This window comes from Onychomys torridus, chromosome 23 (assembly GCF_903995425.1).
Source record: "Onychomys torridus chromosome 23, mOncTor1.1, whole genome shotgun sequence".
NCBI lineage: Eukaryota > Metazoa > Chordata > Mammalia > Rodentia > Cricetidae > Onychomys > Onychomys torridus.
The window spans coordinates 21,616,022-21,629,282 of record NC_050465.1 but is presented as its reverse complement, the minus strand read 5'-3'; the positions used below and the strand labels follow the sequence as shown (position 1 = coordinate 21,629,282).

General features: G+C 44.6%; 1 protein-coding gene across 11 annotated transcripts in view; it reads left to right on the top strand.

Moving 5' to 3' along the window:
* The window catches only part of Ptprm (protein tyrosine phosphatase receptor type M), a 709,515-nt gene extending 698,025 nt beyond the window's left edge, over positions 1 to 11,490 (top strand). For 8 of the 11 annotated variants that reach the window (XM_036172971.1, XM_036172968.1, XM_036172967.1 and 5 more), the window contains 2 exons: positions 668 to 803; positions 10,754 to 11,490. In XM_036172971.1, coding sequence (XP_036028864.1) covers positions 668 to 803; positions 10,754 to 10,807 — 190 coding nt within the window. In that variant the 3' untranslated portion in view covers positions 10,808 to 11,490. The remainder of the gene's footprint in view (positions 1 to 667; positions 804 to 10,753) is intronic. The other 3 variants (XM_036172962.1, XM_036172964.1, XM_036172961.1) reach the window with 1 other exon arrangement.
* The last annotated feature ends 1,771 nt before the right edge of the window (positions 11,491 to 13,261 follow it).

Below are 13,261 nucleotides of genomic sequence, written 5' to 3'. Positions count from 1 at the left end.
CTCAGCCGTAGTGTGGTAGACCATTGCCTCCTGATGTGGGTGCAGTGGCTATGTGCAATGTGCACTAGAGGTTGGGCAAAGGGACTCTCTGTGCTGTGTTACAATGTTCCTATACGTTTAAAATTACTTTTAAAAAGCCGTCATGTTTGGGAGATAGAGAAATTCTAGTACATTCTTCAAAGGCCGGGTATCTATTTGTACAGATCTCCACTTGTCATTAGTTTTCCTGGCAGATTTCAGATGAGGTGGCTACCCACTGAAATTTTTCCACACCGGGTACTTTGTATAAAAAAAATCAGTAAGGAGCCAGGCAGTGGCAACGCACACCTTTAATCCCAGCACTCAGGAGGCAGAGGCAGGTGGATGTCTGTGAGTTTGAGGCCAGCCTGGTCTACAGAGTGAGTTCCAGGACAGCCAGGGCTACATAGAGAAACCTTGCCAAAACAAAAACAAAAAACAAAAAACAGTAAGGAACCATATCAGAAATCATCATCTGGTGGGATAGAGCTAGGACTAAACCATGGGCCGCATGCTAAGCCAGCTTGTTCCCTTTGTACCTTCATTCTGACTTTTCCCCAGGGTTATAGACCACGTATCTCCATGGGTTGTGTGCGAGAAGCAATGTGATAGCAGACACTGTCCAACCACCTGATTTTTTCTATAACAGGAATGGAGGAGGTCGCAGTGGCACATTCTGTGCCATCAGCATTGTCTGTGAAATGCTCCGGCACCAGAGAACGGTGGATGTCTTCCATGCCGTCAAGACACTGAGGAACAACAAGCCGAACATGGTGGACCTCCTGGTAGGATGCCCCTCTGGCCTGTCCCTGCAGGGTATCTCACAGTTGTGCAGGATTCCTCACCAGCCTCCACAATGGTGGTGCTCATCAAGAGGACACTGTTCCAAAATGCCACACATGGTTTGGCTCAGGGGATTTGCCCCCCTTGCTCTCCAGCTTCCTTCCCTGTCTACTAGAGGAGACTCCCTCGGCTTGGCTGAAATGGTAGAAATAGTTGAGACTTACAAGTGAACATTCTTATTCATTTCCCTTCCTGGCAGTACCTTCCACGTGGGTAAGCACTTAAGTTTTAGTGAAGAAGAAATAATCATAGTACAAGAAATGCCAGATTTTCAAATTATAGATTTTATAAATAGCTTAATCGCCTAATATTTATCAAAGCTGTGAGTCTCAGGTTGACATACGGAATATGGTGTTTAATTGTGGTGGCCATATCTGAGAAAAGCAGTAAAGGAGTTGAGAAACAAAGGACTAGGTGCAATTATTTTCTTAGAGTTCTTCACAAAATCCCTTCGTTTTTCTTTTCTAATGTAGAGCTGTTAAGATGCCAGCCATGGTGACTCAATAATAGAAATACAGCTTCATGGAAGAAGCTTTGCTCTTGGGTGCAGTACATCTCTGTGAGTGATCTGAAGGGAACCAGTGCAGGGTCTGGACAATGACTCTTGCAGCAGAGAAGAGGGAGGAAAAGGCAAGCTATGCTGTGTTCTGAAGTCCACAGTTCTGCAGGAATGCAGTTAAAGTCCAAGATGCAAAAAAAGGGTCAAGAGTTGAATTGAACTTGAGAAAGTAGCCAGGGGTCCATGTGCGGTGTGAGGTGTTTCTGTGCACTGCCCAGAGCCAGGTGATAGCATAACCTCTGACAGCAGACTCCTGGGACATAGCTAAATCCTTCTCTGTTAAGATCAATCCACGTGAGTCTATTTAATGGGTAGTAGGTATTTATTAAGATGTAAATTGGGGAAATATACTCACAAATGTAGAACGGCGTAGACAGCTGAAGTCATCCTCTGATCTGACCAGGAGTGAACCCACCTGACAGCTTCATCAGACCAGGAAGCAGGCAGCAGGGAGAAGGGGCTCCTGACCCTTCTCCCTTTCCTTTTAAGGCAACTTTGGGCCTAATAGCCCAAGGTCATGGGTGGGGCAACTACACTTCTCTCTCCACTCTCCAGTGGCATCTGCTGTCCCTAGACACAGGTTTGTGCTTACATTTCACATCTAGGAAGCAAGGACTCTGGCGGAAGGACTCCTTGGCAGGGTGCATACCCTCAAACCTCTGGGCCATTACATCAACTCTGCCAAGAAGAATCCTGTTTCCCCAATTGTTTGCCTCTTCTTCCCTGCCCTATAGGAAAACCAAAGAAACCCAAAGAGCCCCAACTGTGCTATTAACTCAAACTAGATGACCTCAAACACACAAGCTTTGTGGTGCCGGTATCCTTGAGTTTTACCTTTATCAACGAGAGGTAGTGGTAGCTTCTTTGAGGTGACATAACGTGAAAACACCTGTGAATGTGTTGGGGGGCATTGCAAATCAGAGAGGCAATTGGGTGTGTAAGGTGTCCACTGGGCACAACGATGCCTTTGCGACCGTGCCCTGCCCCCGCCCGGGGTGTGGTCATATCCAAGTGCTAAGGAAGGAGACAAGCAGTCCTATTAATGTGACATATAGCATGTGCCAGGCCTGGCTCCTGTCACACTTCATGCACAGGGGCTACAAGGTATGTCTGTGTGCAGAATTCCCTAAAACCATCTAAGAATTGTGACATGAGTGCTGGAGTCTTCACTCTACTGGGCTGAGAGGAGAGCAGCCCCAGTTACTGGTAGCCTGAGATGGGGCAGGGAAGGAGTCTCCAGATGAAACACTTAATCTCATGGATAGATGAAGCTTCCAGACTGTGGTTAGTTCATGGGCAGAACTGCCCGTGATTAAAAAAAAAGGAAGTCAGTTCCCTCACCGAGCCAGAGTTAAGCCGAGCGTTAGAAGTACACCCTTCCAGGCCTTCCCTGTAATGGCTCTACTGAGGCATCATCACTCAGGAGCTTTTATGGTCAGATATGCCAGGCTTTTTTCAAATCAGCAGTTCAGAGTACAGGCCAGGGCGATTCCTCATGAAATGAATGGAGGCTCATGTGGCTGGCCAGAGGGAGTCTGTGCTGCAGACAGTAGTCTATACTACTCTTCTGTAATGATATTGGAGTTTGGGTTGTGAGAAAGGAATGTCTTTTTAAAAAGAATTAATTTCACTGACTTACAGTAATTCAGCATGGTTATGGGGTACAGTGTGGCATTTCAATACAGGCATACGACGTATAATGATCAGGACGCAGTAACTGGTGTATCTGTTGCTTTGGGCATTTTTTTTTTCACTCTTTGTGTTGGGAACCTTCTAAATCCTCTCCAACGGCTGTTTGGAAATATTTACCTTGTTGTTGTCAAAACCACGGTTCCCCACTGTGCAACACAGCTTAGGAAGTCGTTCCTTCCACACTGTGTCCTGTACAGCTGTGGATAATTCTAGTTGCGAGCACAAGGTCTCTGGAAGCCTGGCATGCTGAAGGTCAGCACCGAGCTTTTGAGAAGGTCAGCGACAAAGAAATGAAGGGAAGTGATGAGATTTCCAAAGAAAGCCATCTGCCAATCTGTCACGGTGACTGTTAGCGGGGTAATAGCCGGTGACCAGAGGGAAAATGTCACAATGCTCTTTGTCTGGTTTGAAGCTTCTGGACTGGAGTAAGAGCTCTTGTATTTGGTTTGGTGGGTTTTTCCTTTTTTTTTTTTTTTTTTTTGGTCCATGAAGCACAGTATCTTTCTACTTTAGAATTCAGAAATGTTGGCTGGAGGAATTAATTAGCTTGGGTCAGCACGATAATGTCTGGTATGGCTGGTCCATGTGTAGCAGCTATCTGAGATCTGAGTGAAAAAAAAAACTGGCCAGCCATTGAGAAGGGCACTGACTATGTGAGCTGCATGTTTGAAGAATGAGTATATTCCAGAAGGCCTCGGGGCATGCTTCTGAGCTGGCCAGCTGAGAAGCAGGGTAGATGGAGTGGGAAACCAATACCTGGACCCCACTGGGTCTCTTCACACAGCCCAGAGGCAGGAGGATACCTACAGTGGCACCCTCCATCCAGAATTCCAAATGCTGCCACTGCACCCTTCCCACCGACATGGGAGGAATACGTGGGGACTCCTCCCTGTCTCTTTCCTTCTTGCTTTGTGGTTCTGATGTCTCTAAACTGCCCCAGACTTTGAAAGTTTATACACTCATTTTGAAACCTGGCACTCTCAGGGATAGCTAGAATACCCTAAACATCTATTTCCTCACATTCTCAGTTTGTGGGGTTAGGGGAAGACAGTATTGTGAGGAAGAAATTTAACTTAGAATACAAGGGCTGCAGAGATGGTTCAGTGGTTGAGAGCACTTTCTGTACAAGCGTGAAGGCCTGAGTTCAGGTCCCAGCGTCTGTAACATAGGCAGGGCCTCAGAAGTGCCTGTAATCCCTGCACTGAGTGAGACAAAGAGGAGAATCACCGGGGCTTGCTAGCTCCAGCCCAGCCAAAAGAATACATGTTCCAGGGAGAGACAGACCCTGTCTTCAAGGAATAAGGCAGAGAAAGAAAGAGGAGATCAGACATGCTGGCCCTCTGTACGCGCGCGCGCGCGCGCGCACACACACACACACACACACACACACACACACTAAAAATAGTTATTTAGAATATAGGGTTAGAACGTTTTCTATCCAGAGGTGGTAGCTATACTTTATTCTGACCTCATTTTAACCTGGCTTCTAAGTTAACCATCTGCTTATGAAGCCTTGTCATCATCCCTAAGTTCTGGATCCCCCAGAATGAACAAGGACAACTCTGCCTAGTAGGAATCAGAGACAATGGCCTTGAAGCTGTCCGGGATGCAGGAAAGCTGCAGCTCCCCTCGGCATTCTCCCCTCCCCCCACCACTGGACTCTGTCTCAACCAACAGCCTCTGGGAATAGTGTTCTCTAAAGTGACACTTCTCCCTGCCCGGTACCTTACCTACCCAGATGTCAGTGGCTGGACCTGTGGTCCCCTAGGTGTCCTGTCTGTGACAAAGCTTCCCTTTCAGGGAAATGCAGGCTCTGAACTTGAGCTACATGCCACCTGGGGCTTCATACCTCTTGAAATCCAGGTAAGATTGGCCCGATCCCTGAATAAAATGGGGACATGACCACTCCAAGGTATGGTTGAGGGGGAGGTTGTGTGGTAGATATGAGGAAACGTGCAGCCTAAGGCATCTGGAAGAGTCCAGAGCAGGGAGGGAAAGTAGTGGACTGAACATGGCCAGTAGACTGAACTGGGCCATGGCAGGGAGCAGAGCAAGGGCAAGTGCAAAGGAGAGAGAGCCACAGAGAGAGAAGCAAAATTGCAAAGAGAATCATGAGGGCACATGGCCAAAATGGTGGGCTTATATAGGAATGAAAAGCTTGGGGGAGGAAACGAAGCCTTGTTCTAGTGTTTAGGGTAGAGGGAAGATCAGAGCATGCCAGCATGGACTCTAACAGGTACTTGCAGAGAGTGCCTAGAGGCCAGCATGTGCTTAGGTATGCTAATAGGTACCACAGTTAGCCATTTGCGGGGGAGTCTTTTGGACCTGACAGCCCCCCACTCAAATATAGGCCTCTGGCCCTTCTCAGAGTTTCCACAAGGGGACTAGGAAGTTCCAGGCTCAGTCACCATTGACACCTGCCAGTGGACCGTGGAAGCCCACCTCCAAAAGCGTGCATGCCGTGTTGTGCAACCGCTTGTTTGGTGTGGGGGACCAGCTATAAAATAGGGCACCCTGAAGTGAGCATCAGTCACTGTCCTCATCATCCATGCCCTTCCTCTTCAAAGCGGGGCAGAAGAACATTAAGCCTGTCGGAAGGAGTGGGGAGGGGGTGCCGTGTGTTGTATCATCCCATGGATACAAAATGTTCTGAACAGGTGACGTCATGAATAATGGAAGTGAAGTGGTGCTTGTAAAGGGCTAGAAGGCAGAGGGAATGGCTGCCACCCACCCAGGGTTTCTCAATAGGGTAGAGAAATGTTGGGATTTACCTTGTGCTCAACTCTGTGAATATTGAAAACCATTGAACTGTGTCAAAATTACAGCTAATTTAATTTATGAATCTGGCATGGGCAATGCCCATCCTATAAAACAGAGCTAACCAGCAGGAAAGTAGAGCCCACAAGGCAGCTCAGGGCCAGGTAACAGACACGCCCAGGAAAACTGGGCCCTGACTCGGCAGACATTTCCAAGTTCAGTGTGATACATAGCCATTTTGTTTCAACAAGGTCTCACTCTCTGTAGCCCTGTCTTTTGAGTAGTGGTGAGGATGGACTAGTCTCCCTAGTGCAGAGGGGATGGTCACCAATGTGACCTGCCAGGAACCAGCCATCACCAACCACCCAGTTATTTGCACACAGGGACCACTTCAGCCTCATCATAGCAGGAAGATAGTTCCAGCCTGAAGTGTCCTGTTGCCATTGGGAAACCTGTCTGAGTTTCAGACATGCAGTGTTTGGGGTGCCCAGACTAACTGAGGCCCTCTCAGCTCCTCCAGCACAGGTAATGTGTGCTAATAAAGGGATGCCTCAGAATTGCCCTCAGGAGCCCTTGTGACTCCCATACTCAACATGCCACCTGCCAGGACATTTTAAAGAATGACATCAGCTTTGGGTTCCATTCCAGAAGTCACTTCTTCCTCTTCACAGGGGCCACTGCCCGTCAGAATCAGTCTAGAGAGGAACAGCAAGCAGCCCTGATGGGAATGGAACCCTGCTGAAGCTCTGTTCCAGACCAAGCACTTCATGCCTGCCACCAGCAGCTATGGTCTGGGCTGGGAAAACTCAGGACCAAGGCGCATTATGTCCCCTCGAAAGCCTGGGATGGCTCCTGTGGCTTAATTATACCATTCAGAAGCAGGGGAGCTGAGGGAGAAATCTGCAGAACACAGGGTTGTACCTGGTGATCAAGCATAATCAGTTTCCAATGTAGGAAGATGTGAGGCATTTATCCAGGTGCTTGGAGGAGGAGACACAGCGATTTGTGGCCTTTCTCTGCCTTCCCCTTATTTTTATGATTCAGAAACTGGTCATCAGAGAATCTGTGGGGATTGGCGGCTTGCTCAGGATGGATGAGATGGGACAAGGGGAACTCATTTTGAAAATTATAGTCATCCCTGAGACAGGGACGCTCTGGGGACCGCTAGGCCACAGCATCTTAGCAGAGACACCTAAAATCTTCATGAGTCTCCTCCACCTTTTGTCCTGACCTGAGGCCGGCAGCCACAAGTTCCTGCTAGCTGTGTTTGAATATGTTAAAAGGACCATTTGTGGTAGTCACTGAAACTAATTGCACAGTTAGATCTGAAAAGAATCATTTTTATGCAATGAGGGATTACATTTCCATTTTGAAAAAAAAAATCACCCCTAGGATTCACAGAAACTGGAGAGATGATTGGAGCACTTGGTGGCCAATTTGTCAGCCTGGCAATCCGACAATACGGCCTTTTAGGATTCTGAAATTCAAATTGCTTCTTTTAAACATTCTGAAAATAAAAGCATGTAGTGCTAAAATAATCAATCGTAGCATATGAACCAGAAATAGAACTTGATGGAGGGTGAGTAATAGTGTTTCCAGTTCATGGGTTTAAAAAAGCAACCACAAAGAGAAACGCAGGTCATTGGATAGAGGACAGATTTACAGGGTGCTTCCCATCCACCCACAGGGTGCTGTCAGTACTGTGTGAGCACCACAGAGGCCTGCATCCATCCCATCCCTGCCCCTACCTCCAAAACCAGAAACAGTTGCTGATGCTGGGTCTCTACCGTGCCACTGTTCTTCTGGTAGCAGCTACACACAGAATGCCCATACCCACTGCTGTCTACACCACACCTACGTACACTACTAAAGTATCTCTATTCTTGTGTGGCCACCAGAGACAGTGGGTCTCTCTGACTCTGCTGTGGTCTATACTAGGCCAAAGGTCATCCATTCTAGCCAAAGATGCTCTATCTATAGAGGCTCTCTAGACTGTGGTACCCATGCAGAGATAAGGCCAACATTGCAACCTAACTGCCAGGCTAGAGAGTTGGCTCAAAAGGTAAAGGTGCTTGCTCCCAAGCCTGACAACCCGAATTCTATCCCCAGAGCCCACATGGTGGAAGGAAAGGACTGACTTCCTCCATATGTTGTCCTTCACCATCTGCCATCCCACACCCCTCCATCCTGCAAAAATAAAAAATAAGTAAGTGCAAAAGCAAAAATTAAAAATAATCCACTCCTGGAATTCCTGCCAACCAAGAATCCTGTACCCAGCAAGGCTACCATTCATAAAATGGCAATAAAATGATTCAAAGAAAATCAGACTAGAGGATTCATGACCACCATGCAGGCCTTACAAAAGATGCTTAGTGGAACTCCACATCCAGATGTGAATGAAAAAATAACTACCATCATGAAAGTGATGAATCCCAATAGGTCTGCAAATGAGAAGTGTAAAGGAATCAGGTTATTTTCTGTATGATATATATCTAATCACAAAGATGGACAAGAAAGAAAAAACCTGAAGAGACAGGTATGGTGGCACAGGCCTGTGACCCCAACTCTCAGAGAGGTAGAAGGATTTCAAGTTCAAGATCAGGTACACACCATGTTCCAGGTCAACAAGGAGAAGAAGGAAGAGAAACACAAAGACTCTTTAAAACACCCAGAAGAAAATCAACCAGATGATACGAGTATGTCCTTACTGATCAACTATACCCATGAATGTAGATGGACTTGGTTCCCTAATTAGAAGAGACGGAGTAAAGGAAGTTATTTTGAGATTATTTACTGATGAGATGGTAATATTAGATAAATATACCACAGGAAGTTAAAAAATGGAAAAATGAAATTCTAAGGTTTAATGATCGAGCAGCAGGTAGCTAGGTTATACATGGGGGGAAGTCTTGCTAGGTTATACATGGGGGAAAGACTTTAAAGACAACAACTGTATGAAGACCTGACTGTTCCTAAGAGGGTATGATTGTCACTCTATGAACACCCAATTTTATTTTTTCAACTCACTGAAATTGTTGAAGAACTGACATGTGCTTCCCAGAAGATACCAAACATTCTCCTATGTCTCTTCTTCTCCTTTTGCCTTTACCCAAAAGGTCTGTTTTAATCCCATTTTAAATGGTCATATATTTTTATCATCTAACTAAAGCAGAGCAACCGAGAGTGCAAGAGGATGCTTGTAACAACGGCAGAAATCAAAACCACAGACAGAACTAGGAATTTGAGTCCCCTCCCCTAGCTCCGTTGATCCTTCCTTTCCTTGGGCCCCTGAATTACAGATGTAACTTAAAGAAGAGAGGATTACAGAGGTTTTCAGTCCAGTCACAACAAAGAAGGCATTGTGGAGCCACACAAATCCTGATGGCAGAAGTATGTGACAGGGGCCATTCCATTTTAGCTGATCAGGAAGCCCAGACTAAGATATGAAGTGGGCAGTGATAACATCTCCCCTGAGGACCTATTGCCAATGAGTTACATACTCTATCTAGACCCTACCTCCCACTGTCCAACACCTTCCAAAGTAGTGCTACCAGCTGGAGACCAAGAATTCAAAACATGAGCCTGTGATGGAAATTTCAGATTTGAACCATCATGTGCCACCCTTCCCAAGAAGATCTGTCCTCGTCTCCAGTGAACCCACAGCTCGTGTCAGGAAACCATTCTGTCTTATATGCTAACACTCAGGTACCTGTTTTGCCCTTCCCCCTATATCACAAACTTCTCAAAGTCAGGGGCCATAGTAAGGTGCATGATACTTAAGAGAACCTTAGCCAAGTCTTGTGATGTTCAAGAAATCCTGCTGACTAAAACTTCAAGAAAAAGCAGGGCCAGAGAAAAGCCTTATTGACAAGCCTGTTGGGGATAGTCCATGCAAGCATTTCCCCCAGCTTTCCTGGTGTCTCTCTGTCTACCTCTTGATCTTCCTGCACAAGGCTCAATTGTTGTCAATACCCATGTAAGACATATAGGAACAGCATACCTTCATCTCTTGTCAACCATGAGGTCTTAGTTCTAGAACTCACTCCTTGCAGACACTCCAGTCTCTTATATAAAATGGCATAGAGTTTGCATATACCTGACACATCCTCCATGTACCTTAAATCACCTCTAGATGACTTATAATAGAGACTGGAAATGCCATGCTGTAGCTGAATTTTTTCTGGTCCTACCTGGCCCACAGGCAGGACAAATCTCTCACCTGCCAGTCCCGTAGCCACTTGGACCCAATCAAACACACAGAGACTTATATTACTTAAACTGTTTGGCTTAATGGCTTAGGCTTCTTGTTATCTGGTTTTTACATCTTAAATTAACCCATTTCTATAAATCTATACCTTGCCTCATGGTTTGTGGCTTACCGGTATCTTACATGTTGTGACTCATGGCAGCAGCTGGCGGTGTCTCCTCCCTCTTTGTCCTGCCTGTACTTCCTGCCTGGCTACTGGCCAATTAACATTCTGTTTATCAATCAGTCATCCACAGCACCATGCAGATAGTTAATGTACCCTGTTGTTTAAGGAATAGTTAAAAAAACAAAAAAACAAACAAACAAACAAAAAACCTTACTTGTTCACTACAGATGCAGTTCTTTTTCTGATAGTAAATTACATGCAGAACCCAAGCATCTTCAGCTGCACAGGACTTTCCACTAAAGCACACAGATACTGGAATTCTGTCTAGGAGACTTTGTAAGGAAGTAGCAACAGCGGGTGCGCTGCGGCTCAAAACTGCTCCTTTCTGATTCATTTCTAGCCCAAAGCTTTATTGTTTTTATGTCTTGCAATTAAGAACCCTCATCTGCTGTAATTGCCCTAACATAAGCAGAGGTTAGATGTCTGCTGACATTCTCACTTTCTCTTCTAGGATCAGTACAAGTTCTGCTATGAGGTGGCCCTGGAGTACTTGAACTCTGGCTGACGGCATCAACAGCTCTGCAGAGGAATACCTTCCTACCACAAAGTCAAGACGTTCTGTGGCGTCTGTGGAAATGAGATGAAGAATTGTCAGTATGCTTATTCTTGCTTTGCATAATTGGCTCTTTTTAAGAGCCCAAGAAAGTATTTCTAAAACTGCTTGCACTGCCCAGTTCCCTGTAATGCTGCTGCGTGACCAAAACACAGCAGACAGTCACCAGAGACTGTTCTCCTCGCCACTGGCACTGTTAGAGCAGCACAGACATCTGGTCAACCGAAGAGCACAATTATATTCTTATGAAGGAATTTGTACTTTTGGGGTCTTTTTTTTTTTGTGTGGCTGTGACCCTTTGTCATTGTTACAACTGGGTGTATGTTTTGTTCTGTGGAGAATGCTACCTGGCATTATGATAATATATTCTTTTAGTTAATATTTGTATTTTAACATGTTGCATAATATAAGACTATATAGCTTTCAAGGACTAACAGATAAAGGTGTAATGAACAAAGACACAGTGTATGAGTTGTTGTTTCTAGCGGATTTGTATGATTCAAAGAGAAAAGCTGGGGAGGCCTCCATTCAGAAATGTAACATGGTGAGAGTCACAGATCCACAGCTTTTCCATTTGTTTATATTGTAAATATTTTTTGATTTCATCAAATTATTTATTCATTAAAAGAATTTTTTGTGATGCACAGTGAGTGACAATCATTTTTACTAAACCCAAGAAGTGACTAACTGTATGATGTTACCTTTTGTGAATTCTCAACTCAGTAAATTCTGATCCTTAACTAGTCTTGCTGTGTTGCTGGAAGCCACCCACACCCCTCAGACTAATATAGTAGGGAGAGCTTGTACCTGGAACCTTGCCTTAGTCCATGTTTGACTTCTGATAGGCCAGTTAATTTATAAAGAAAATTATATTATTTATATATTGAGGCCATCATGTGAAAGAACAAGCACATACAGGAGAGATGCAGCAGGAGTGTGAGAATGCTTTTGTAACAAAGCCACTCCCACAATAATGGCCATAATCCATCAAAGGCCACCTGGTAAAGTTCCTACCTCCCAATGTGTTTAGCAATTTACTGTCCACAGGAGTTTAGAAAGGGATATCCACATAACAGCAGCCTGTTTGCCTGTTGCAGGTAGAGCTGGGGTTCTTGAATGGATGCTCTTCTAAGAATTCTGGGACATAATCCCCAGCACCCTATGAGACTATGGTGGAATAAAACTAAATCAGCTGCAAGATGAACTCAGACTGTACACAAGGACACAGAGACTGCACAACATAATTCTGAATGAACAGTGGCCTATTGAAGAAATCAGAGAGGAAATTTTTAAAACTTCTAGAATCAAATAAAAATGAGAACACAGCCTGCCAGAACTTCTGGGATCTAGCCAAGGCAGTTCTCAGAGAAAACTTTATAGATATGACTGCTGATGCTTTAAAAATCAGAGAGATCTAAAGTAATGCTGTACCTCAAAGCTCTAAAGGCCAAGAAGAAGCTAAACCCCAAATGCAGCAGAAGACAAAATTATGAGAGAAATAAGATTTTAAAAACTAAAGTTAGCCAGACAAAGTTGATTCTTTGAAAAGATTTTCAAGACTTACCAAGACCTAGCCAAGATAACCAAAAGAGCAAGAAGACTTTATAATAGACTCCAACAAAATTCAGATCATTAGAGGACACTTTGAAAACTTGTACTACCACAAGTTGTAAAAGCTACAAGAAATGGACAAATTCCCAGATGTCTATAACCTATTGAAATTAGATCCAGAAGAGAGAACCTGAACAGAGCCGTAATAAGCAATGCCATTGAAGCAGTAATTAAAAACATCTCCACAAAGAAAAGCCCAGGGGCAAGTGTCCATATTGCTAAATTCTACCAGACTTTCAAGAAAGATCTCATACCAGCCTTTCTCAAACCATCCCACAAAGGAACACTACCAAACAAATCCTGTGAAGACAAAACAACACTGATACCAAGATGCCCACTAACTGAATTCAGGATCACATAAAAGGAGCACAAATAAGTAGTTGCAGACTAGGAATGCAAGGTTGGTTCAAAATATACCAACAAACAAATGCAACATCACATTAATATGCTTAAAGACAGAAATCACATGATCATACCAACAAATGCATAAAAAGCATTTGACAGAGCTCAACATAGCTTCATGATAAAAGTCTTGAAGGAAATTAAGTAGACAAAATATACCTCAATACAATAAAGGCTACATACTGCTCATACCTGTAGCCAATGTTACACCAAGTGGCAGGGGGGGGGGGGGCTCAGACTGAGGCCATTTCCTCTAAAATATGGAATGAGACAAGAGCATCCTCTCCCTCCACTCTTACTCAATATAGTGCATGAGTCTTAGGTGGAGCAATAAGACAAAGGAGAAGAATAAAATGTATAATTTTTTTTTTAAAGTTAAACTCCTCCTATTTT